At 38.7% G+C, this 24,118-nt stretch overlaps 1 protein-coding gene across 1 annotated transcript; it reads left to right on the top strand.

Annotated features, from left to right (window-relative positions):
* The first annotated feature begins 687 nt into the window (after positions 1-687).
* LOC110380022 (protocadherin Fat 1) lies at positions 688-24,005 on the top strand. The gene is made up of 35 exons (XM_064037952.1): positions 688-853; positions 3,348-3,472; positions 3,783-3,848; positions 3,933-4,088; positions 4,288-4,405; positions 4,661-4,808; positions 5,111-5,347; positions 5,640-5,838; positions 5,931-6,238; positions 6,592-6,765; positions 7,156-7,349; positions 10,413-10,530; positions 11,009-11,110; positions 11,544-11,713; positions 12,063-12,241; positions 12,700-12,874; positions 13,240-13,441; positions 13,820-13,961; positions 14,360-14,551; positions 14,999-15,114; positions 15,553-15,786; positions 16,231-16,356; positions 16,774-16,894; positions 17,146-17,243; positions 17,722-17,854; positions 18,020-18,124; positions 18,544-18,713; positions 19,068-19,166; positions 19,397-19,589; positions 20,372-20,481; positions 20,903-21,063; positions 21,471-21,677; positions 22,086-22,250; positions 22,542-22,656; positions 23,760-24,005. Exons 2-35 carry the CDS (start codon positions 3,403-3,405, stop codon positions 23,847-23,849), a joined length of 5,193 nt encoding a protein of 1,730 aa, XP_063894022.1. The 5' UTR covers positions 688-853; positions 3,348-3,402; the 3' UTR covers positions 23,850-24,005.
* The last annotated feature ends 113 nt before the right edge of the window (positions 24,006-24,118 follow it).

Raw genomic sequence — 24,118 nt, 5'->3', positions numbered from 1 at the left:
TTCCATCATGTTCCATCGTAGGCCTTTTATGTACCTAGGCCGCGATAACTCTTACGAACAATCCCGAGAGCACTACATCAACTGCACCTTCAAAGGCCCACTGAAGAGTCCTGTAAAAATTGTGTACGACCCGTCAAAGTCAGCCATATTCCGCAGCCGCCTATTATTATACCATTTTATGTTTTCTATACGTACATACGTCAGTATGCAACGTGTAAGGTCACAGTTCACCCGTGTGCGTATATCGTATCTAGGTTTCGTCAATCGGAGATAGTGGTGTAAACTATTCAACGTGACCAGGGGCGTCACACTTCACCTCGACTATTTTTAAACCCGTCTGAAAAGTCACTACCCCTCCAAATAGGCTTTTTTTCGAATAGGTACCTCTAAGGTTAATTGTTTTCCCTTAAGTAAAAAGGTAGTAAAGGTTGTCAAAAAGGCTTACTAAGTATCAGAAAACGTTTGGCTCTAGGACTTTATGCATGCAACAATGAAATTCCATAGGGTATATTTTGAAGACATTTCCTTGAAAATCTTCTGTTTATTTGATAAGAACTTATCAAGCCAAACGGAATCGTCAATACACAAATGGCTGGCGAGCATGTTATCAAAGACTATCACCCTTTAATCAATATGTAAAATAAGTAATTATCGCCCAATCTTATCAGTATCGACGATTTTCACAAAAAATAATACACATTCGCATTTATCGGAGTGTAACAAAACGATCGGCTGGTGAATTGTTGTTCTAAAAACGCCAAAAAATACGCAGTTTTCAAAATATTTGTTATTTTTGTGATATTTGTGTGAAGTGTAGTGTTAAGAAAGCCAAGTGTTGTAAAGGATTAAAAGGGTAAGAGAATCATGATCATCGTTGGTTGGATACCTTCATCATCATCATCAGCCTATCGCAGTCCACTGCTGGACATAGGCCTCTCCAAGTGCTCGCCACTGAGATCGATTTTACTTAGATACCTTTACTCAAAGCAAATGTTCTCTAACTGCTTAAATACTAAGTTAGTTATAAGTAGCATCAAACCACACGCTAATTTTCTGGAGCTATGCTTATATAATTGCATAGTCTCAGGTCTCGTCCAAACAAGGCATACTAGTCTCCTCAAAGTAAGCCTCCTTGTTGTTTGACCGAAATTCTACCTGGAATATTTAGGGATACCAAATTGATATTTTAGAAGTAGCCAGAGTGACAGGACTTTATAAAGGAAGCTATAGCCTATTCTACCTTTTTATCATCTAACGTTCTTGTCGTTACAATTTTGCCTGTAATAATCCCTTAAGAGCCGTTCTCCCTCCCAATTAGGGCTGCCATTTCGAATTTCGCCAAACCCGGACAAGTATCTAAAAAAACCCGGACATTTGGCGTAAATAGCATTTTTTCCCCGGACGAGTCCGATTTTTTTTGTTTAACAAAACAAGACCTAATTTTTAATATTACCATATTACTTAAATTCAATGAGGTCCTTCCTTACATGAAAACTCAGGGCCGTCTCTAGCTCATGTAGTACCTAGTATTGAAAGATTGTGACTTAATGTATTTCGAACGTCATAATTAAGAAAGCTCATATGAAAACTAGGAGTTACCTTCTTGATAGGTTAGAGAAAAAAATTTTGAAAAATACAAATAACCGTAAAGTGAAGTCGCCGCGAGCGCAGCGAGCGCGAAAATTTTTGAGTTTTGGGTCACTAAAGCACCTAAACTTGTATAATAAAAAAATCCGCAAAGTAAAGAAGCTGCAAGCGAAGCAAGCGCAAAATTTTTTGAATATTGGGATATTAAAGTAGCTAAACGTAAAAAAAAATGTGTTAAGAAAAAAAGCCGCGAGCGAAGCGAGCGCGAAAATTTTGTAGTTTTGGGACACTTCGACTTCTGCATTATTAGGCGCCCGAATAATTCGCATACCCAGGCACCATAGGTTAAGATGGCCCTGTGAAAAATGTCCGGGTTTTCCCCGGACACTTCTTGAAACCCCGCCCGGACGGCCCCCGGACGGCCTCCAAACGAGGACAAATCCGGGGAAACCCGGACGGATGGCAGCCCTACTCCCAATCATCATCTCCCGAGCCTTTTCCCAACCATGTTTTTCAAATCATTTATTTTGCAAACATGGGTGGTAAGTATGTTGGGGTCGGCTTCCAGTCCAACTGAATGCAGCTGTTTGTTTGTTTGTGTCCTCCTGGCCAGGAGGCCAGATAGGCTCCCTGGAGCTATTTTTTAAATGGTATTAGGACCCCTCCTAAAACCATTTAAAATTAGTTAATTGATTACCAACTTCAGCTAGGAAAATATAAGAAAGATAATTTATAATCGAATATCCGGTTTAGATAAGGCATTCTTTGTATCATGTTCTGATTTATATCCTAATATCGGCCGATTTGACGGTTGTAGGTAACATCTATGTAACATTGCCGACAGAATTTCTGCTACTCAAAATGTACTTCTACATATATTCTTACAGTCATCTTTAGCAAAGTATTTGATAACATGTAGTAACCTTTTTCTCAGGTCCATTTTTCCAGGATAGATATGTAATATGTATATTGGCATGTGATCTACCAATCTTCTCTATTTTAAAGTCTTTGTAAAGTCTAATGATGTAAAAAATGTGAATAAACGTACCTATGCAAAAAGTGCATTCATAGTGCACATTTGTTATCTTGTTTGGCATAACGTCATACTTTATTACACTTTCAATTTGTATCGTGAACCAAATTCAGGTGAAAAACATAGCTTTATCAAAATTATCTATATTCCACAATCCTTAATTGTCACGATTGTAGCAAATTGTAATGCAATTCAATCGGAATTGAATCCAAAGATTTCAAAAAAGACTCGTTACTAAAAATCGGAAGTTGCAAAACTTCAAAAAGACGAGAGAGAGTAGTAGAGTGCATGCCATTACGTTTTTGAGTTCATATTGGTTGTTTACTGAAATATATTAGGTCCAAATGGTTATTGGTTGCAACAAGATGCTACCGTGCATAATACACTCTGCGGGTGATTTCCTATATCTTGCATTAGTTACACCCTGTATGTGGCAGAAAGATAATCTGCAAATATTTCAGATAGTGAAACCTTATTCATGCGTTCAGGTACTTTTAATAAAAAAGATAACAATTAGATCCTGTTACCCTTACATAACGAAATTCTTTGAAATCATACTACACTTATAGAGTAGACGAATGCTGGAGCCTTCAGAAATACCTGTGAAACAGTCATTCAAGATCTGGTTGCACCATTTAATCATACTTGGGTATGATTTAGTCAGCCGCATCATTATTATTCATCCATCACAGAGTGAGCGTCAATCCAGGGTATTTATTTTTTACAGAGGACCCATTGATCACACAGTGGTTGATCGACCAGACTAGACACAGAACTATGAGATGGCAGTCGACGTGAGAATATTCACGGCAGCGGTTTTTATACTCGCTGCTCACTTCACTTTCGCACAAGGTAAGAAGATATTTTAACAAAGAGTTAATAACTAATTAACTACTATGATTTAAAAAAAAATAAAAAAATGGAGTTCTAAGAAGGAAAGAACGATGTATGGGCCGTGTAAAAAAAACTGGCTGGAAAGAATGTCGCTTGTGAGATGACGTAAAATAAAGTTCAAGTATGAAGGAGGACGATATGCTGCGCCGATCAAAGACAAAGATGGGAAAGGCACGAGGATGGAATGAATTTATTAGTAGTTATACGCATACGAGTATGTTGCATTGTTTGCCATACATTAAAAAATACTATATGATTTTCTTTCCAGATTGTAGCTACATGGTAGCAATACCCAGACCAGAGCGACCAGATTTTCCAAGTCAAAATTTCGATGGTATGTACCTGATTAATATTAACTCGACTTCGTTAGGTTCAACTAATTTTGAAGATTTTACTTTCATACCTCGTTATATTACAGGAATACCATGGAGTCAGTATCCCTTGATACCAGTGGAGGGTAGAGAAGACGTGTGTATGAACGAGTTCCAGCCAGGTAACCAAAACCCTGTTACCGTCATCTTTATGGAAGAGGAGATCGAAGGGGATGTGGCCATCGCACGGCTCAACTATCGAGGTAAGAGCATTATAAATGATGCAGGACATATTCAAATAATGAGACATACTGGTCCACCTATTTAAAACATTCATGCTTACCGTTCCCATCAAATAAGTAGCTTTTCTAATAAAATTAGCTACAGATACCTACTTCATGACAATCAAAACAGGGACATATGAGTAAAATACTCTATAATTTTATTTACAATTGATTGCAGGTACCAATACTCCGACCATTGTATCTCCATTTAGCTTTGGTACTTTTAACATGTTGGGACCTGTCATACGTAGAATACCTGAGAATGGTGGTGACTGGCATCTCGTCATTACACAGAGGTAAGCATCATTTGCTGTATTTACAGGTAGAAAGGTTTATTGGTTTATTTAAATCAAGGTTTACTCTGATTTTTAAGAGTTCCAAAATACGTGAGGTCAACAGCAAAAGTCCATTCAACAAAACCAAAATGCATTAAAATATTCTCCTGTTGGATCACAAAAATATCACCGAACACAGTTCTTTCATTAGAGAGTTTAGTTTTCTGTACTATACCTTTAGTTTCTGACTATACGTATATCTGTGTACATTATCAGACAGGACTACGAGACGCCAGGTATGCAGCAGTACATCTTCGACGTGAGGGTAGACGACGAGCCCCTGGTGGCCACGGTCATGCTTCTCATCGTCAACATTGATGACAACGATCCTATCATACAGATGTTCGAGCCTTGTGATATTCCTGTGAGTATCTGAATGTATAAGGTCATCTTTACCTTGCTCTGTCTCTAGCAGTTACTAGTGGGCAACTGGCACCAAGAAAATATTGTAACCTACGTAGTAAGAACGACTTTTGCTCATTTATAAGCTTATTTGGTAAACACCTTTGTTAGGAGCAAGCGCAAACGGGTTACCTTATTTAATATTTAGCTTTGTCCTCTTAAAATTATGATAAATACTGAAAACAAAAAACTTTGTACAGAACCTAAACTTGCCTAAACATATCACCAGTTTCCCCAGACGTTAACATTAGTGTAACATTTCAGGAACGCGGTGAAACAGGCATCACATCATGCAAGTATACAGTCAGCGATGCTGACGGTGAGATCAGTACTCGCTTCATGAGGTTCGAAATTTCAAGCGATCGAGACGATGACGAATATTTCGAACTCGTCAGGGAAAATATACAAGGACAGTGGATGTATGTTCATATGAGAGTTCACGTCAAAAAACCTCTTGACTACGAGGAAAACCCGCTACATTTGTTTAGAGTTACAGCTTATGTGAGTATGATGAAATTTTTCGTATAGCTTTTTTTTACTGGCTGTTTTTCACGGTTATACCAGCTCACGTTGGGAAACTCTGGGCTACAGACTGATCCTTTTTTTTTTACAAATTGGTTCAGTTTTTTACCATGATAGGTTTCAAGTTATAGGTTTCTATAACTTGATCAAGTTATAGGTTTTTGTAAGGCCCTAAGGAATCCTATGATTCAATATGACAGAACCTAGGGAAATACCTTAAGATCCAAAGACATCATTTACCATCATAATAGGTAAAAATTCTTCTCTCTAGGATTCCCTACCAAACACACATACAGTAACAATGATGGTGCAAGTAGAGAACGTTGAGAACAGACCGCCGCGATGGGTGGAGATATTTGCTGTCCAGCAGTTCGATGAGAAGACGGAGCGGTCCTTCAGGGTTCGAGCCATCGATGGTGATACAGGAATCGATAAACCTATCTTCTATAGGATCGAAACTGAAAAAGGAGGTAAACAAAGATCTAGTTAAAATATAAGTAATTAAATATTCAATCTTGTATTAGTACAAAATTATTAAATAATACATGTGGTCTCATTTCAGAGGAAGACTTGTTCAGCATTCAAACAATAGAAGGTGGTCGAGAAGGCGCTTGGTTTAACGTCGCTCCAATAGACAGGGACACTCTTGAGAAGGAAGTTTTCCACGTGTCCATAATAGCGTACAAATATGGCGATAATGACGTAGAAGGCAGTTCGTCGTTCCAGTCGAAGACCGATGTGGTCATCATCGTAAACGATGTCAATGATCAGGCTCCGTTGCCTTTCCGGGAAGAGTACTCCATTGAAATTATGGAGGAAACTGCAATGACACTGAATTTAGAAGACTTTGGTTTCCATGATAGAGATCTTGTAAGTTCTTAAATTGTTTATGTCAAGTAATCGTATTATTATAAAGTGCATACATAAATGTACTATAATAATGTGGAATATGGTTTTTGTTACTACGCGATTATCAACATAGGTAGATACATTTTTCAGTATTTTTTTCTTTGAATATCAAAAATCTCCTTAATGACACGATTGTACTACATAAAGCCAGTTTTACAAATCCCTGAGCGTGATCCCACCCTAGAATTTCAACTTATTTCTGTCACTATTATTGGTATGATGGTTTGAAAAATTTGCAAAAACTCACCACGCTAGGTATTTCTGTAGGTGGAAATATATTTTAAGTACTTTATGTCTTATGTCCTGTTCCCCAGGGTCCTCACGCCCAATACTCAGTGCACCTAGAAAGCATCTATCCCCCCCGAGCTCACGAGGCGTTCTACATCGCACCGGAGGTGGGCTACCAGCGCCAGTCTTTCATCATGGGCACGCAGAACCATCACATGCTGGACTTCGAAGTGCCAGAGTTCCAGAATATACAGCTAAGGGTGTGTTTCTTTCTATATAGGTCGAATTTAAGGATGGGGGCTGAGAAATTGTTGGGAAGAGTTTCCACAACTCTAAAATGTGAAGGGCTTTAGAAGGAATACTCCTTCGCTTCATCCACAGTACGGTCAAACGGGCCATTGGATCCTTCCAAAAAAAAACAAAACGGTCCCGCAAGCTGTTGTGGATCTACCGATGTGGCATTGTGGCATGCCCATAGTCCTAATTTGTTTGATATGTCACATTTTCTTGTGCTTATCCTTTTGTACTCTCTCTCTCTATATGAAAACCTTATGTGGGTATTCCTCTTATAAATACCAAACCTATGCACTCCTTTTGAGAAAAATAATCCTCATCCAACCAATTATTTATGTTACCATCATCCATTACAGGCTATAGCGATAGACATGGACGATCCCAAGTGGGTTGGTATTGCGATAATCAACATTAAACTGATCAACTGGAACGATGAGCTGCCGATGTTCGAGAGTGACGTGCAAACCGTCAGCTTCGACGAGACAGAGGGCGCTGGCTTCTATGTGGCCACTGTTGTGGCTAAGGACCGGGATGTTGGTGATAAAGTCGAGTGAGTACTTTGAACATAACCATATTACCACGTTATATAACCTAACTAACATACTAGCTGGTGCCCGCGACTTCGTCTGCGCAGGTTTAGTATTTCGAACAATATGTTTACAAATTGTAGCCTATGTGTTATTCTGATGTATAAGCTATATTATTGTAAAGTTTCATTAAAATCCATTCAGTAGTTTTTGCGTGAAAGAGTAACAAACATCCATACATCCATACATACAAACTTTCGCGTTTATAATATTAGTAGGATTGTAAAGTTTCATTAAAATCCATTCAGTAGTTTTTGCGTGAAAGAGTAACAAACATCCATACATACAAACTTTCGCGTTTATAATATTAGTAGGATAAAGTTCCATACAGAAAAATGACTTTCATATTGCACTTAGGTACCTACTTATGTAATTTATAAATTTTTTGAAACTACTAAAGACTGTGTTGTCGTTCCTAAGATTTAAATGCCACACCAAAGTAAAGCTCATCTAAGTTATATAATAGTTAAGTTATAGTTTGGATAATATCAAGAAATTTAAGGAATGCATAGGTAATCTGTCATGGTCCGATGCCTACGCGAAGAACGACTTAAATTTAGCATTTAATTCTTTTCACGAATTAGTATGCCTCTTTCATAATCTGTGTTTCCCAAGAATAAAGATAAAAGTGAACCTTAATAGTAAAAGAAAACAGACCTGGATAACAAAAGGTCTAAAACAGTGTTGCAAAACAAAACGGTATTTGCGCTTCAAATATTATAAGAGCAAAAATGTAAGAAATAAAACCAAATACATCAAATACTCAAAGATTTTACAAAAATGTATTTACTCATCAAAAAAGAACGCTAACATCAAATTCATAAACAACAGTGAAAACAAATGTAAAGCTGTATGGAGAGTAATAAAAGATGAGATCATGGACAACACTCATAGGGATAGCATTGAATATATTCAAATTGATAGCAAGGTGATTTCAGATCCCAAAGAAATAGCAACAGTTTTTAATCAACACTATATTAATATGGCGCATTCCTCTAGTAATTGTGTAGCACTAAACTGTAGCGAATGTTCAATAGCCCACTCTATGTTTCTTAAACCAGTATCAAAAAATGAAGTTAGAGAGGTGATAATGTCATTAAATAACACAAATTCTGAAGGCTATGATGAAATTAACACGAAAATTATTAAAGCATGCACTAATGAACTAATTGAAATTTTATCATATTTAATTAATTTATCATTTTCAACTGGCACTTTTCCTGAAGCTCTGAAGCTGTCAATTGTTAAGCCTCTTTATAAAAACGGAGAGAAGTCAGACGTTAATAACTACCGTCCAATAACCTTAATACCTATTATATCGAAAATATTTGAAAAATGTATGTATAAAAGATTAATAGAATTCTGTAATAAATTTAATATTATAAAGAAGGAACAGTTTGGCTTTCAAAAAAATAAATCCACAACGTTAGCGATTTACAATGTAATAAAAATAATATTAACGAATATTAATCATAATCATTACACGACAGGACTGTTCTTTGATTTATCTAAGGCCTTCGATCTAGTTTCTCATGACTTATTGCTGCAGAAATTGGAATCAATTGGCATAAGAGGCATTTCACTTCAATGGATATCGTCTTATCTAAATAATAGACGACAATGTGTGGCCATTACAAGAATGGATAATAATAATGATCTGACATTACACTATTCTGAAATCAGTTATAATAAATATGGCGTCCCACAGGGAAGTGTTTTAGGCCCTATTCTATTCCTATTATATATAAATTCGATAATTGACATAACTAATCATAAATGTATTTTATTCGCCGATGACATATCTATTATTGTGACATCTGATAAAAGAAACAATACAATTGCCGACCACGAAACTGAAATTAATAACGTAGTTGAGAGTTTAATTGAATGGCTAAAACAAAATAACCTATCTATTAATTTAAAGAAGTCCGTTTATATACAATTTAATAAATCAAATGCGAAATCTAATATTAAAATGAATATACATAGATTACACGAGGTAACACAAACGAAATTTCTTGGTGTAATTTTGGATCAAGACATCAACTGGAAAGCACATGTTGATACAGTTTCCAAAAGAATTAATAAGTTTGTATATGCACTAAAACAGATCAAAAACGTAACGAACATTAAAACGTCAATTACTGCGTATCATGCATATGTGGAATCGGTGCTACGTTATGGCTTAATTATATGGGGTAATAGCACTGATCAAAATAGAGCGTTTGTCGCTCAAAAAAAATGCATTAGAGCAATATATGGGCTTCAACCTGACGACTCTTGTAGGCCGATATTTAAAAAACTTGATTTGTTACCGTTGCCGTCCCTTTATATTTTAGAAATTTGTTTGTTTGTCCGAAGACATATAGAGCTGTTCACTAGAGCCAGCGATATTCATTCTCGAAGCCGTCGCGACCCTTACAGGCTCACATTAGATGTTTTGCCAAGACTTGCAAAATACAATAAAAATTGCATGTTTATGTGTGTCCGCGTGTATAATAAAATTCCAAATGAATTCAAGATGTTAAATATAAGATTATTCAAAATCAAATTATATAAATGGTTGTCTACTAATAGCTTTTACAGTGTCAAGGAATTCCTAGAGCATAAGATTAGATAACTTATTATTGTATTGTTATGCATGTAAAATTTGCACGCTTATGTATTGAGCAAAACATGTATGTTCAATTATATTTTAACTTACCATCTTGTATACCATGTTTTATGCAAATAAATGATATTCTATTCTATTCTATTCTATACTGTTGCGTGCGCCCCAGTACCGCATTTTAAGTGCGCCATGCACGGTAAAGTACAAAATGCAATGGTGGCCAAGTACTTATACTTTTAATGCACCCTCATACAATAACTCAAGGCAAATACATGATTCAAAGACACATGATGATGGTGTTACATTCCCCAATATTATCTACATCTTAACAACACTGGCAATAACGTCTTCAATTATAGGTCCAAACACTTACCTACTTCCAAATTAAGACTTAAGATAATTTTATTATTTACAGACACTCTCTAATGGGTAACGCAGTAAGCTACCTGAGGATCGACAAGGAAACCGGCGAGATCTTCGTCACAGAGAACGAAGCTTTCAACTATCACAGACAGAACGAGCTTTTTGTGCAGGTATTATCAAAATATATAGGTACTGTTTTAATATTAGCTAAGTAATCCTTTATCGGAAACTAGGAAGTCCCACGAGACCCAACTAACTGCCCGACAACGACTGGCCAACTAACAGTTAGGCAGTCGTTGTATGTTAAAGACGGACCCTGATGGAGTCGGATGGACCCTGTTAAACTTAAAGGCAAAACCTGTCAATCTATACGTCGATATACTAAAGTAACAAAGCTGAATGGTTTCAGCTTTTGTTTCTTTGCTTGAGCGCGCTACTCTCAGGAACTACAGATCCGATTTGTGTAATAAAATTCTTTCAGTGTTAAATACACCTTTTATCAAGGAAGGCTACTTTTTATCGGGGTCCTGCAAAAGGTGAAACCGCTGGCAGAAGCTATTATATTATATACGTACTGCAAGCTAAATGCAACAAAAATTCTGAAGAAAACTTTTATAATTTTGTAATTATTCTTGTTACCTATTGCAGATACGAGCTGACGACACGCTGGGCGAGCCATACAACACTAACACCACCCAGTTGGTGATCAAGCTGCGGGATATTAACAACACTCCTCCTACGCTCAGGCTGGTACGTTCACAATAAACTTTTTAGTCCTTTTCTTGTAAAAATGTTAGTATTAAATGTACCCTTTACTTTGGAAGTTGATCTCAAATAACAATCGGACTAATACTGCACAAACCTTTCCATCGATCATAGTCTCAATCGAAAAAATTCTACTTCAAGGTATGAAACATGGACTTTGGTAATCAGATCTGTCGGTATCTCGCTAATCTCAAGAACTACTGAATCGAATGTTAGATAATATGTTTATCGAAAAGGGTTAGAGTCACAAGACACGGATGAAATCATTGGCTGAAAGCTAAAGCTCTATAGCTTCATCTGTCTTAGAAACTTTCTCTGCGCATATGCTTGTCCTCTATAATATGTCTTGCCACCGTGTCCGATAATCGGCTAGGAGAACATCATTGCTTCCTCATTTAATATACCCATTTGTCACCAGCCTCGCTCCACTCCGTCAGTGGAAGAGAACGTGCCCGACGGGTTCGTGATCCCCACACAACTGAACGCCACGGACCCCGACACTACAGCCGAGCTGCGCTTCGAGATCGACTGGGAGAACTCCTACGCCACCAAGCAGGGACGGAATACTGACTCTAAGGAGTATATCGGGTAAGAATGCACTGTTTTATGATTAGACCACCATTTTGTTATATAAAAATGTGATAAATGAAGAACCGCTCGTTATAGGAACTACAACGAAAAGTGGCGTTCATATATTTTATATAGATTTTGCGTAACTGAAATATGATTAATTGTGAAAAATGATTGAAATATTTTGCGAAGAGTCATAGCCTAAACTTTTATGAAGATGTATTATGTATTATGTATATAGATAAGTAGGTACTTTTGATCAACCACCCTCAAAACTCTTCCCGCTACTTATGTATTTTTGCTAGTAAACAGGAAACCCATCATATTCCTTCTTAATCCAATAATTAATGCCAATCAAAAATTCCAGTTGTATAGAAATCGAGACGATATACCCAAATATAAACCAGCGCGGCAACGCCATCGGCCGCGTCGTGGTGCGTGAGATCCGGGACGGCGTCACCATAGACTATGAGATGTTTGAGGTTCTATATCTTACTGTCATTGTGAGGGATCTCAACACCGTTATTGGCGAAGACCATGATATATGTAAGTTTTCCTACCGATCTTGCTGGGGTACCCTTTAAAATAAAGGGAGTAATTTTGTGATGTTCTATCTCTCTGATGATCTGATGATCTTATATTGTTTAAAAGAATATAAAAAAAAACAATCTTTTAATACCAATTCCTAGTGGAATTAACTCTTATCTGTTTAATCTTTTCTTATGACTTAAGTATACTTGTCCTAATACTAACCATTTGTTAGTAATCGTCAAAATCCTCCAGTTTTTGTAAATCGAGTTTTGAGCCATGGATCCTCTCGATATAAAATCGATGGTCATCCATCAACAGCTCACCTGGCTTCACTTTCATCAGAACTCCCGTAAAGCATTCAAGATACTCAGTTCGCATTACTCTTCCATCAACGGCCCAACAGGGTTAACCTTCAATCAAATGTTCAACAAGCTTCAATTTCAAAATAATCAGTAGTACTCCTTAAATTCCAGCAACATTCACGATCACAATAATAGACATGAACGACAACCCTCCCCTGTGGGTAGAAGGCACCCTGACTCAGGAGTTCCGCGTCCGAGAGGTCGCAGCCTCAGGAGTCGTTATAGGATCCGTACTGGCCACTGATATCGACGGACCGCTGTATAATCAAGTGCGGTATACAATCACGTAAGTAGAACTACTTCAAGTCAGGAAACATTAATTTAGAATTAATAAGGAAGGTTCCACCAACTACTATTACGCAACTTAGACGGTCTTAAAGAACATAAAGATGGAACCTAAACAAGATGTTGTTTCACTTTGAAAAATAGGCAAGATACGATACTGAAGATGAATCATGAATGTATTGGTATATATACAGCCATCATCAATCTTTAAAATATATATTTTTAATTATGTTTATAATTGTTGCAGTATCTTCAAACTGCTTCAAACCTACTAATCTGAAACCTCGAAAATTTTAACAGCACAGCATTCATTTGCTTCCATTTCAAAGAAACCCAATTCCTAATACTTGACATATTTCTCCACAGTCCCAGACTCGATACTCCAGAAGACCTAGTGGACATCGACTTCAACACGGGTCAGATCTCCGTAAAGTTACACCAGGCCATCGACGCGGACGAGCCGCCGCGTCAGAACTTGTACTACACCGTCATAGCTAGTGACAAGTGTGACCTCCTCACTGTCACTGAGTGTCCTCCTGACCCTACCTACTTTGAGACGCCGGGAGAGGTAAGCTAACTAAGCTAAATAGGTAACCTAACTAAGCCAGAAAGGCTGGCCACCAGTCTTACCAAAGATAAATAGGTTGAGGAGGTCAGATTGGCAGTTGCACCATGTAAAACACTGGTATTCAGATACATTCAGGTTAGACTGGAAGCCGACTCCAACATAGTTGGGAAATGGCCAAGTAGATGATGATGATGAGCTGGTAGTTAGCTCTCAAAAAGATAATATTCTAGTGCTTGAGAAAGAACATAGGCTACTATTTATCAGGATTAAGACAGTCCTTTTGCGACGTGGGTGTAACCATAGGAAACAGCTAATTCATAATAATGATTAGTAAGTCAGTATGTCAGGATATAAAACTTTTCACTTTGGTACTGCCAGATTACGATCCACATAACGGACACGAACAACAAGGTGCCTCAAGTGGAAGACGACAAGTTCGAGGCGACGGTGTACATCTACGAGGGCGCGGACGACGGAGAACATGTCGTGCAGATCTACGCCAGCGATCTCGATAGAGATGGTATGATCAAATAATATACAATTTACATAAGCAAATCAGCTATAATCTTGTACCTAAACTTTGTAGTTTAGAAGTGCAGGGATAAGAAATGGAAGGGTCTCCTTATAGCCAGCAGAAATACAAACAGAAAAATAAAGTTCATTGAGCCTGTAGTAATGCCAAATGGCTGTGCATATTTACACTGTGAATATGGCCTCTTTTTCTGTGTACATGAATGTAATGTCCAGAACACTGAAAGCTCCAGCTTTGCCAAGTAGGTATTAGATAGTCTTTCTAAGAATGATTTTTCTGCCTACATTCATTAAAACAACAGCGAAGAGACCTTTAAAATTAAAACCACATAATAGGCACTGCAAATCCTCATACAGCTTTTCAACAGTTAAGTATCATATTTCCAGAAATCTACCACAAAGTGAGCTATCAGATCAACTACGCGATCAACTCCCGTCTCCGCGACTTCTTCGAGATGGACCTGGAGTCCGGCCTGGTGTACGTCAACAACACCGCCGGCGAGCTGCTGGACAGGGACGGCGATGAGCCCACACATCGCATCTTCTTCAATGTCATCGATAACTTCTATGGAGAAGGAGGTACGATCTTAGTTAGACAGCCAATGAATGTGGCATACGAAATTAAAATGCAGGATATTGTAGTTCACCTAACTTGATGAAGGTGTAACTTTAAACCCATTAGACAATTATACTGTTACAGCCTTTTTATTGTCCCACTGTTGGGCACAGGCCTCCTCTCGCACGGAGAAGGATTGAGCATTTATCACCACGCTTGCTAAACAATTACAGGCATATATTTTTGTCAGGCTGGGGTAAATAGTTCTATAAAAACTTCAAAGAAATCAGGAAATCATCAATCTTCCTATTAATAGTTATGTAGAAACAGCAGATAAAAAACAGAGGGTCACTATTGAAAAATAAGACATCCATTGCAAATGTTTATTTCTATGTGGACGTTATTCTGACTGGACTTTCTGCTTTTTATTTAGGACATATTTTTTTACATGATTTACTTCTCTCGTTTAGATGGTAACCGCAATCAGAATGAGACTCAAGTGCTGGTAGTATTACTGGACATCAACGACAACTATCCGGAACTGCCTGAAACAATCCCATGGGCTATCTCTGAGAGCTTAGAGCAGGTAATCCTTCTTTTCTTTTTTTAACAAACACTTTTGACTCTTTCCCTTCTTGGTTTAAAGAATATTTAGAGAAATGTATGCTATTTCTGCATTTCTGCTGAGATTTACATGTATATCTTGCTATACATTAACAGCCTTACTTATAAACGTGAATGAAATATAAGTAATACTTAAGGGCTGTTTAAGAAAATTCTTACTTTTAAACGTTGCTTAAGCATGTCTTAACTAACATTTAATCACTACTTAAGACTTTAAGTAGTGATGAGTTAAAATGTTGCTTAGAAGGTGATTAGAGATTTTATAAGTAAGGGGGTATGTTTGTAACATTCTGCACGGCTTATGACGCAAAATATATTAAAGCATTTACCTGACAGGTAATTGATGGCAATCACGCCATAAAAAAAATCATGGTCATCAATTTACTCTAAAATCTTGCAGGGTGAGCGTGTACCGCCAGAAATCTTCGCCCGGGACCGCGACGAGCCCGGCACTGACAACTCCCGCGTCGCATACGCCATCACCGGCCTTACCAGCACCGACCGGGACATACAAGTGCCTGATCTCTTCAACATGATCACCATAGAGAGGGACAGGGGAATAGACCAGACTGGAATACTTGAGGCAGCTATTGATTTGAGAGGCTATTGGGGCACTTATGAAATTGATATTCAGGTGGGTACAATGCCTTAGCTACCGATTCACCCATTTCTTAAGGGACACAAACACAAAGAAAAACTTTGTGTCCCTTTGTGTTTTGTGTTTCAATATGATTATTGAAAGACTTCGTGTTAAGTGGGTCAGGTACAGATCACTGTACCTGACCTCTTCAACATGATCATCATAGAGAAGGACAGAAGTATTGATCAGACTGGTCAACTTGCCATTGGAGCTATTGGGGCACCAAATAGATATTCGGGTGGGTAAAATGTTCTAGCTTCGGTTTGACTCTCTTCCTGAAGGAACTTTTTCTCATACCTGGATAAGGACACAAAGTTTTTTGTCCGTCTCCTGGTCCTAATCATCATATTAGTCAGGAGTTCTTAATTTTTTGCAAATTTACTAAACCGCATTGAACTGATATGAACATAATCACACTAAGCACCTTTTATATTGTAGGCGTACGACCACGGAGTTCCTCAAAGGATTTCAAATCAGAAGTACCCGCTGGTCATCAGACCTTACAACTTCCACGACCCAGTGTTCGTGTTCCCTCAACCTGGATCCACCATCAGACTGGCAAAGGTAAATGGTTTGATGATATTGAAGACAAACAACTATTGGAAAAGCCTCAAAGTACCTCGTGAATATTGAAAGACTTTGTGTCTAACTAGTAGAAGAAGAGTAATTATTTCACATTTATATTATTCATTTAGGTGCCAAACTATTTCTTTTCTCCCTCAAACTAATAGGTAACAACAAATACACCTAGTCTCACATACACCTAGTCTCACTTTAGTTTTAACTTAAGTTTTAGATACAAAGATTTCTAAACCCTGATGTCACCCCCCGACTCCCGATTTTTTGTGGTACATCTTAGTAAATTTTTATTGCTTTGTCAAAAAGATACGTGACCCCATTTTTTTTTCTTATCTAAAAGACGGACTTATAGCAATCTCAATGTTTATGACCTTGTCATCATACTAAGTTCTTCATGTTTAGGAGCGAGCAGTAGTGAACGGTATACTGGCTACAGTGGACGGCGAATTTCTGGACAGAATCGTCGCCACCGACGAAGATGGCTTAGAAGCTGGACTTGTCACATTCTCTATCGCGGGAGATGGTAAGATCGCCTGTCTTATACCTAACTGCCAGTGTTATTTTATGAACATTACTTTACCAGATCTTTTTACACCATGTTACTTCGATTGCCCCTTTTGTATACTCTTCCTCAAATTCTCATAGCAATATTAAATCTTTCTACTGTTTGCGTCATTTTTCATCAATAACTCTTATTTTGTTGTCATGCTCATCAGCTTATGATCCGTCAACATTTATGTTTATGTTACCATGAAATGTATGGCTGTGTTGTAGATGAAGATGCTCAGTTCTTCGACGTGTTGAACGACGGAGTGAACTCGGGTGCTCTCACCCTCACGCGGCTCTTCCCTGAAGACTTCCGAGAGTTCCAGGTCAGTGTTTCCATATCAATTAACATTTCCATGACGATATTTCCTAAAGTCCATTTCACGAAAGAAATCCCGCGGAAAATTGTACATTGAATACATTAAACTAAATATTTTTGTACGTATTTACTGAGCTATCGCATAGACACTAGCGCTGCGTCTGCGGGACTTCTTTCGTGCAATGGACTTTACACCAATTGGCTACGTGAATGGCTACGCGTGACTACGTCGATGCTACAAATGGCGTAGCAGCTACGCCATACTCCCTTCAATCTTGTCGTAGCCATGTCGTAGATTTACTTACATCATGAAATGATTGCATTTTGAGGTGCCCGAAGAAAATAAGTTCGGCGAAAATCTACGATATGGTTACGACATTCTGACACTACTACGTCGTTCGTACTACGAGCTACGGCGTAGCAATCGACAAGCTTCATTGTTGCCTTGTAGCTTGAACAATGAAGTGAATATTTTGTTTGTCCAGGTGACGATTCGTGCTACGGACGGTGGAACTGAGCCTGGTCCAAGGAGTACTGACTGCTTGGTGACCGTAGTGTTTGTTCCCACGCAGGGAGAGCCCGTGTTCGAGGAGAGTACCTACACGGTTGCTTTTGTTGGTGAGACAATCCTTTTACTCTGGTCTAAGAGAAACTAGTTCGAAAGTAGCTTAATTTTCAAAACTTAACAATTTGCAGTTGTGTGGGATCATTAAACATAGTACTGTGCCAAAGTTAAGCGTATCCTTTTTTCTTTAACAAGGTTAACTCTATATAATTTTACAGAAAAAGATGAGGGTATGGAGGAGAGGGCGGAACTACCTCGCGCCTCAGACCCGAGGAACATCATGTGTGAAGATGATTGTCACGACACCTATTACAGCATTGTTGGTTAGTATTATGAGCTTTTTACTATGATTGTAATTTAACTGCACATAGAAAATATCCTCATTCCACGATAACTGTACTTTAGGAGATCAGGAATGAAACTTTTGGGATATACTTTTGTTAGAACGAAGTTTCTTGAAACCAAAAATTCTTCATGTTAACTGGTTTCTAACTTCAGGGAAAACCTATTTAAAGTGTACAGTTATTATGAAAAAAATCATGTTATGTATATTTGTGTAAACCCATTGGCAAGTTCCAACGACAAAACCTCTATAGAAAAGAAGCCTTGATAAGACCGTCCTCTTAGTGATAAGACCGTCCATTGTGTCACATACTTTAACTAGATTCAAGATCAAAAATGTATCATTGGTGTACCTAATAAAGAATATATCTATCTAACCTTATTAACCTTCGACATCCAGGAGGCAATTCGGGTGAACACTTCAGAGTAGACCCTCGTACCAACGTGCTGACCCTTGTGAAGCCGCTGGACCGCTCCGAGCAGGACACTCATACTCTCATCATCGGAGCCAGCGACACTCCCAACCCGGCCGCCGTCCTGCAGGCTTCTACACTCACTGTCACTGTTAATGTGAGTACACACCCAACTTGCTCTTAAAAAAAAGATTAAGGTATATGGAAGATAAAAGATAAAGAGAAAAAATCAAGTATTCAAAGCAGGCTGAAAATCAGCACTTTTTGAAGGTCAAATTTATAAAAGACAGCATCCAAAACGCCAGCCCTTCAACACTTCCTATGTGTTTTTGCTGGGAAGAAGAAGTGGGGGACAAACTCCCCACTCAACCGGCTTCTTAAAAAGGTTTATATGGAAGTTCCAGTATTCTGTCATGTCAACCAGTCTTACCAAGGGGTATGAGGATACCTAGGTAAAACTGTGTTGATGAGGTCAGATAAGCTCCATAGGCACTTACTTTTTTTTTCTCAGGTTCGAGAAGCGAACCCGCGACCAGTGTTCCAGAGAGCACTCTACACAGCTGGCATCTCTGCTGGCGATTTCATCGAAAGAAATCTGCTGACTGTAGTAGTTAGTACTATTTTCAATACATCTACTTCTAACCAGATGATTTCTACCAAGTTTTCACTCCAAGAAATTACTTTAGCTTTATAAAATAATATAAGCAAATCGATTTATTGTAGTAAACTTGGCAGTAATATAGCTTGCACATCAGAATAAAGTATTTTATCCAGTATTTGTGAAGCTAACTGCTGATGGAACTAGTATCTCTGTAATTTAAAGCGAGCTCCATATTTCAGGCGACACATTCAGAAGGTCTGCCCATCACTTACACTCTGGTACAAGAGTCCATGGAAGCAGACCCCACACTCGAAGCTGTTCAGGAGTCAGCCTTCATCCTCAACCCTGAGACTGGAGTCCTGTCCCTCAACTTCCAGCCAACCGCCGCCATGCACGGCATGTTTGAGTTCGAAGTCGAAGCCACTGATTCAAGTAAGACTTCCCTTTGTAAAACGTGTTCCTACGTATGTTAAAGTCAGGCTTTGATTTTAAGTGGATGAACTTGAGCAAAATTGTTGTACCTACATATGACGTTTCACACATTTGAGTAAAGGGTGCTGAATGAAATATAAACTCTTTTGCAAAAAAAACGGGCACCTATGCGAAATCTTAGTTTTAAGGACTTTACGTGTATTTCAAATGGTTTTAATGATTGTAGTATGTTTCTAGCATCAAAAGAGTTAGCCGAGCATGCGTGAGAGTGTATTCTAAATTTGAATTTTGTACAATTGCTAAGAAATTGGTTAAACCTTGTTTTGGACTAATTGCTGGCAGAAAGTTCGTCGGTGTTTTGAAAAGTGTTTGAAGTGATTTTCAGGAAAATGATAATACAGTTTTAATTAATGATTAATGTACTTTTTTGTTAGATCAAAACATTTTTGGAAAACTATGCGTATCTGATAAAATTTTCACCTGCTCTAAATGGGCTATACTGAATTGATGCAATTGAAAAATTCAAATTTAAATACATCTCACGCATCTAACTTTTGATGCTAGAAAATACTACAATTTAACCATTTCAAATACACGTAACTCTTAAAACTAAGAAACAAACCTTTTTTGCAAAAGAGTGTATTACTTCTTAATACTTTCCTGAACGAATAAACAGCCAATAGCGCTAAGTATAGCTCTCAAGTAATAAAAGTCGCAATCAAAATGTAGGTCTACAAAAAGGAATATACCTAATGATAGAAGTAATTTCTCCAATACCACAGGGAGTGAAACTGCCCGCACGGAAGTGAAGGTGTACCTGATATCGGACCGCAACCGAGTGTTCTTCACGTTCAATAACCCGCTGCCTGAAGTCACGCCCCAGGAAGATTTCGTAAGTACCTAGTTACCAAACTAATGCAAAATGTTGCAAACTTGCCCCCAGTATTTACTACAGACGACATCACCTAGGTCTTTTCTTATGTTGGATGCCGGCTTTCACTTTAATTGAATGTAGTATCTACCAGTGTTTAACACGAAGCGACTGCCTGATCACCAGGTCCTCCAAAAGTCCAGACCCATTTCCAAGCAGAAAATCAAAATTCAAAATCGTTTATCAGCTGCAAAAAAGCACTTTTTGAACGTCAGAAATTTAATAAAAACAGGCCCCAAAACGCCCACTCTTCACCACTTCCTATGTGTTTTTGCTGGGAAGAAGAAGTGGCGCAACAAACTCCCCAGCAACACATGTCCTTCTTATTGGCAACCTACTTCCAAAATTGAAGACCTGAATCCAAAATGTTTTTCTGAGGCAGATAGCGGAGACGTTCACGGCATTCTTCGGCATGACGTGCAACATCGACCAGTCGTGGTGGGCCAGCGACCCCGTCACCGGCGCCACCAGGGACGACCAGACTGAAGTCAGGGCGCACTTCATCAGGGACGACTTACCCGTGCCTGCTGAGGAGATTGAACAGTGAGTTCTACTTTGCCATTTAATTCCACAAGCTTCCACCAGTGGTTTTGTTTACATACCAAGTGTTCTTTGCACACCCGGTCAGAAGGATAGGAACCATCGTTAAATGAACTTTAAAAGATTTTTTCATATCGTTCATTTATCTATTAAGTACCTGAGTTTGACGCTTCAAGCAACCAAACAAATACTTAAGTTGTATAATATAATATTAGTACAAATTCTTACCTATTGTTATTACAGCTTTCAGATATGTGTTCCCAAAACTCAATGATAACTAGGTATCGGGCGAGTGATCAAGCTATAAGCTAGGCTAGGTTCAGAAGAGTTCCGTGTTACTGAATAAAGTGAAAGACCAGATACCAGGTTTATATTTGAAGATTATTTCACCAGCTAATCATTGTCTACAGGTTGCGCGGTAACCCAACTCTAGTAAACAGTATCCAACGAGCCCTAGAGGAACAGAACTTACAGCTGGCCGACCTGTTCACGGGCGAGACGCCGATCCTGGGCGGCGACGCGCAGGCGCGAGCTCTGTACGCGCTGGCGGCGGTGGCTGCGGCGCTGGCACTGATTGTCGTTGTGCTGCTTATTGTGTTCTTTGTTAGGACTAGGACGTGAGTACCACTTTATGTTGACAATCGGTCTGGAAAAATTGTAACGTACGAAAAAACTCTAATTTTAAATATGTCCCATTAATCCTTAGCAATTATTTGGACAACAATGAAATCTGTACAAATACTCTTAGACTGACACTGATTAACTGCTAACAATAGAAGAAGAATAAATTGTGTCTCGCGTGGATCCGTGCACCATCATTCAAGGGGTTAATCAATGTCAATATCCTCCCGCACATATCCCAATTTTATTTGGGGCCGACGAAACATATTTTATAGTCTTTTGTCTACCGTGATCACACAAGTAACACTCTAACTACATCGACTTTCACATACTCCATCCATAAGTTTTTTGCTCGTAGAGGACGAGATTCTGCAAGTTTCTTAATTTACTGTTTTCCTTCTTAGACTGAACCGTCGCTTGCAAGCTCTGTCCATGACGAAGTACAGTTCGCAAGACTCGGGTCTGAACCGCGTGGGTCTGGCGGCTCCGGGCACCAACAAGCACGCTGTCGAGGGCTCCAACCCCATCTGGAACGAAACGTTGAAGGCTCCGGACTTTGATGCTCTTAGGTAAGGTCACTTTTACAGGTCTGCTTACTGCTTCAAGGATTCAGGAGATATGTCACTTCTTCTTATTATATCTTGATTTGAAAATAACCTCAACACTTGCTTTCGACCCAGAATTTTCTTCGGTCTCTTAAAGAGTCATTATTATCGTCTTTCTTATGTCCTTAATTCTACTGCAAAATACGTTAAAGTTCTTTCTTCCAAATAAATTACTGTCCACGACGTAATAGCTAAGAACATCACAATTATTTCCTGAAAAAAACCTTTTAACTCTAAACTCGTCTTCGGTTACAGCGAGCAGTCGTACGACTCAGACCTGATCGGCATCGAAGACTTGCCGCAGTTCAGGAACGACTACTTCCCGCCTGAAGAGGGCAGCTCCATGCGGGGAGTCGTCAATGAACACGTGGTAACTATACACTCTTCAATACCTTCAACATCCCGTTTTACCTTGTGAAACTTCTTTTTTAATAGTGTAAAATCTTCAGTTCCTTTTTTATCTTTTTCGTCGTCTTCTCCACTACAACTCATATTTATCTCAAACTAAAGTCTCCTTAACACTAAGCTGTCCCTATTTGTCGTATTCGAGATGATAACACCTTGGCATCGGAATTACCAGCTCGGATAGCAGGTGCGGCGGCAGCCTTTGGGAAACTTAAGGCACGTGTTTGGAACTCGCACGACCTTAAGCTGCAAACTAAGATTTTAGTCTACAAAGCGATCGTCTTGCCCACTTTACTGTATGCCGCGGAGACTTGGTGCTGCTATAAGGCAGATATCAAGCGATTAGACACCTTTCATCTCAGATGTCTTAGATCTATTCTACGCGTCAAGTGGCAAGACCGTGTTCCAAACACGGAAGTGTTACGTCGTGCTGGTTTGTCCGGGATAGAGGCACTCATCATGAAACACCAGCTGAGATGGTGTGGGCACGTCTTGCGAATGGATGACAGCAGGATGCCAAAAGCCGTTTTCTATTCCGAGCTTTCTAGCGGGAAACGAAAAAAGGGTGGGCAATATCTGCGTTACAAAGACGTACTGAAACGCAATCTTGTGGCTTGTGACATTCCACCAGATAGTTGGGAGGAGCGAGCTCGCGTTAGACCGGAATGGCGTCATACTGTTCACAAAAATGTGGATTTGTACGAGAACATGCGTTTACAAGATCTAGACGCCAAACGCCAAATACGGAAGACCCGACCAAAGCCCTCCTACAACTACACAGTTAATTCTGATGGTCAGTTATTTTGTGTGCCATGTAGCCGGACCTTTAGATCGAAGTTCGGTTTTGCTAGCCACATTAGAGCCTATCATAACAACGACCCGGGTTAGACATTTAGGAGTCGCCGTCGCCGGATACGGCTTGGACGACATGATTTGTATCTAAGACCGTTCTATCGTTCATCATCATCGTCCTCCTCCTGCCCTTTCCTAAAACCTTCGTTGTCATCTAAAAATCAATTCGATATAAATATGTTGTAACAAAATACTTACAATGTAATGTTGTTTCAGCCTGAATCAATAGCGAACCATAACAACAACTTCGGGTTTAACTCTACCCCCTTCAGCCCAGAGTTCGCGAACACGCAGTTCAGAAGATAAAATAACATAGCATTTAAAAAATGTACCAGTGATGTAATACCATAGGTACTAATATTTACCTAAGTATATATTAAAGTGAGATTAGGTAAGATACTCGTATTTATTAAGAGCATTTATTTTTTTAATACCAAACAATAAAAACTTTATAAAAGTATAGCTCTCGTTTTAGTTACCCCTTTCCTCTTTGAATTCCTCCAGACTTTTATGCTTACCTACAGATTTTTTACTGAAAAAATCGTAACATGTTTTTACCTATAGTTCTGATGAAT

This window comes from Helicoverpa armigera, chromosome 14 (assembly GCF_030705265.1).
Source record: "Helicoverpa armigera isolate CAAS_96S chromosome 14, ASM3070526v1, whole genome shotgun sequence".
Classification (NCBI taxonomy): Eukaryota; Metazoa; Arthropoda; class Insecta; order Lepidoptera; family Noctuidae; genus Helicoverpa; species Helicoverpa armigera.
This window is presented reverse-complemented; position numbering and strand designations above follow the sequence as displayed.

What these genes read in the sequence shown, in the direction of transcription:
- LOC110380022 (XM_064037952.1), top strand. Translation starts at nt 3,403, where the DNA reads ATGGCAGTCGACGTGAGAATATTCACGGCAGCGGTTTTTATACTCGCT. An exon ending in CTCCTCCTACGCTCAGGCTG is followed by an intron (nt 11,111 to 11,543) that starts GTACGTTCACAA and finishes ATTTGTCACCAG; the next exon opens with CCTCGCTCCACTCCGTCAGT. An exon ending in CACCTATTACAGCATTGTTG is followed by an intron (nt 18,125 to 18,543) that starts GTTAGTATTATG and finishes TTCGACATCCAG; the next exon opens with GAGGCAATTCGGGTGAACAC.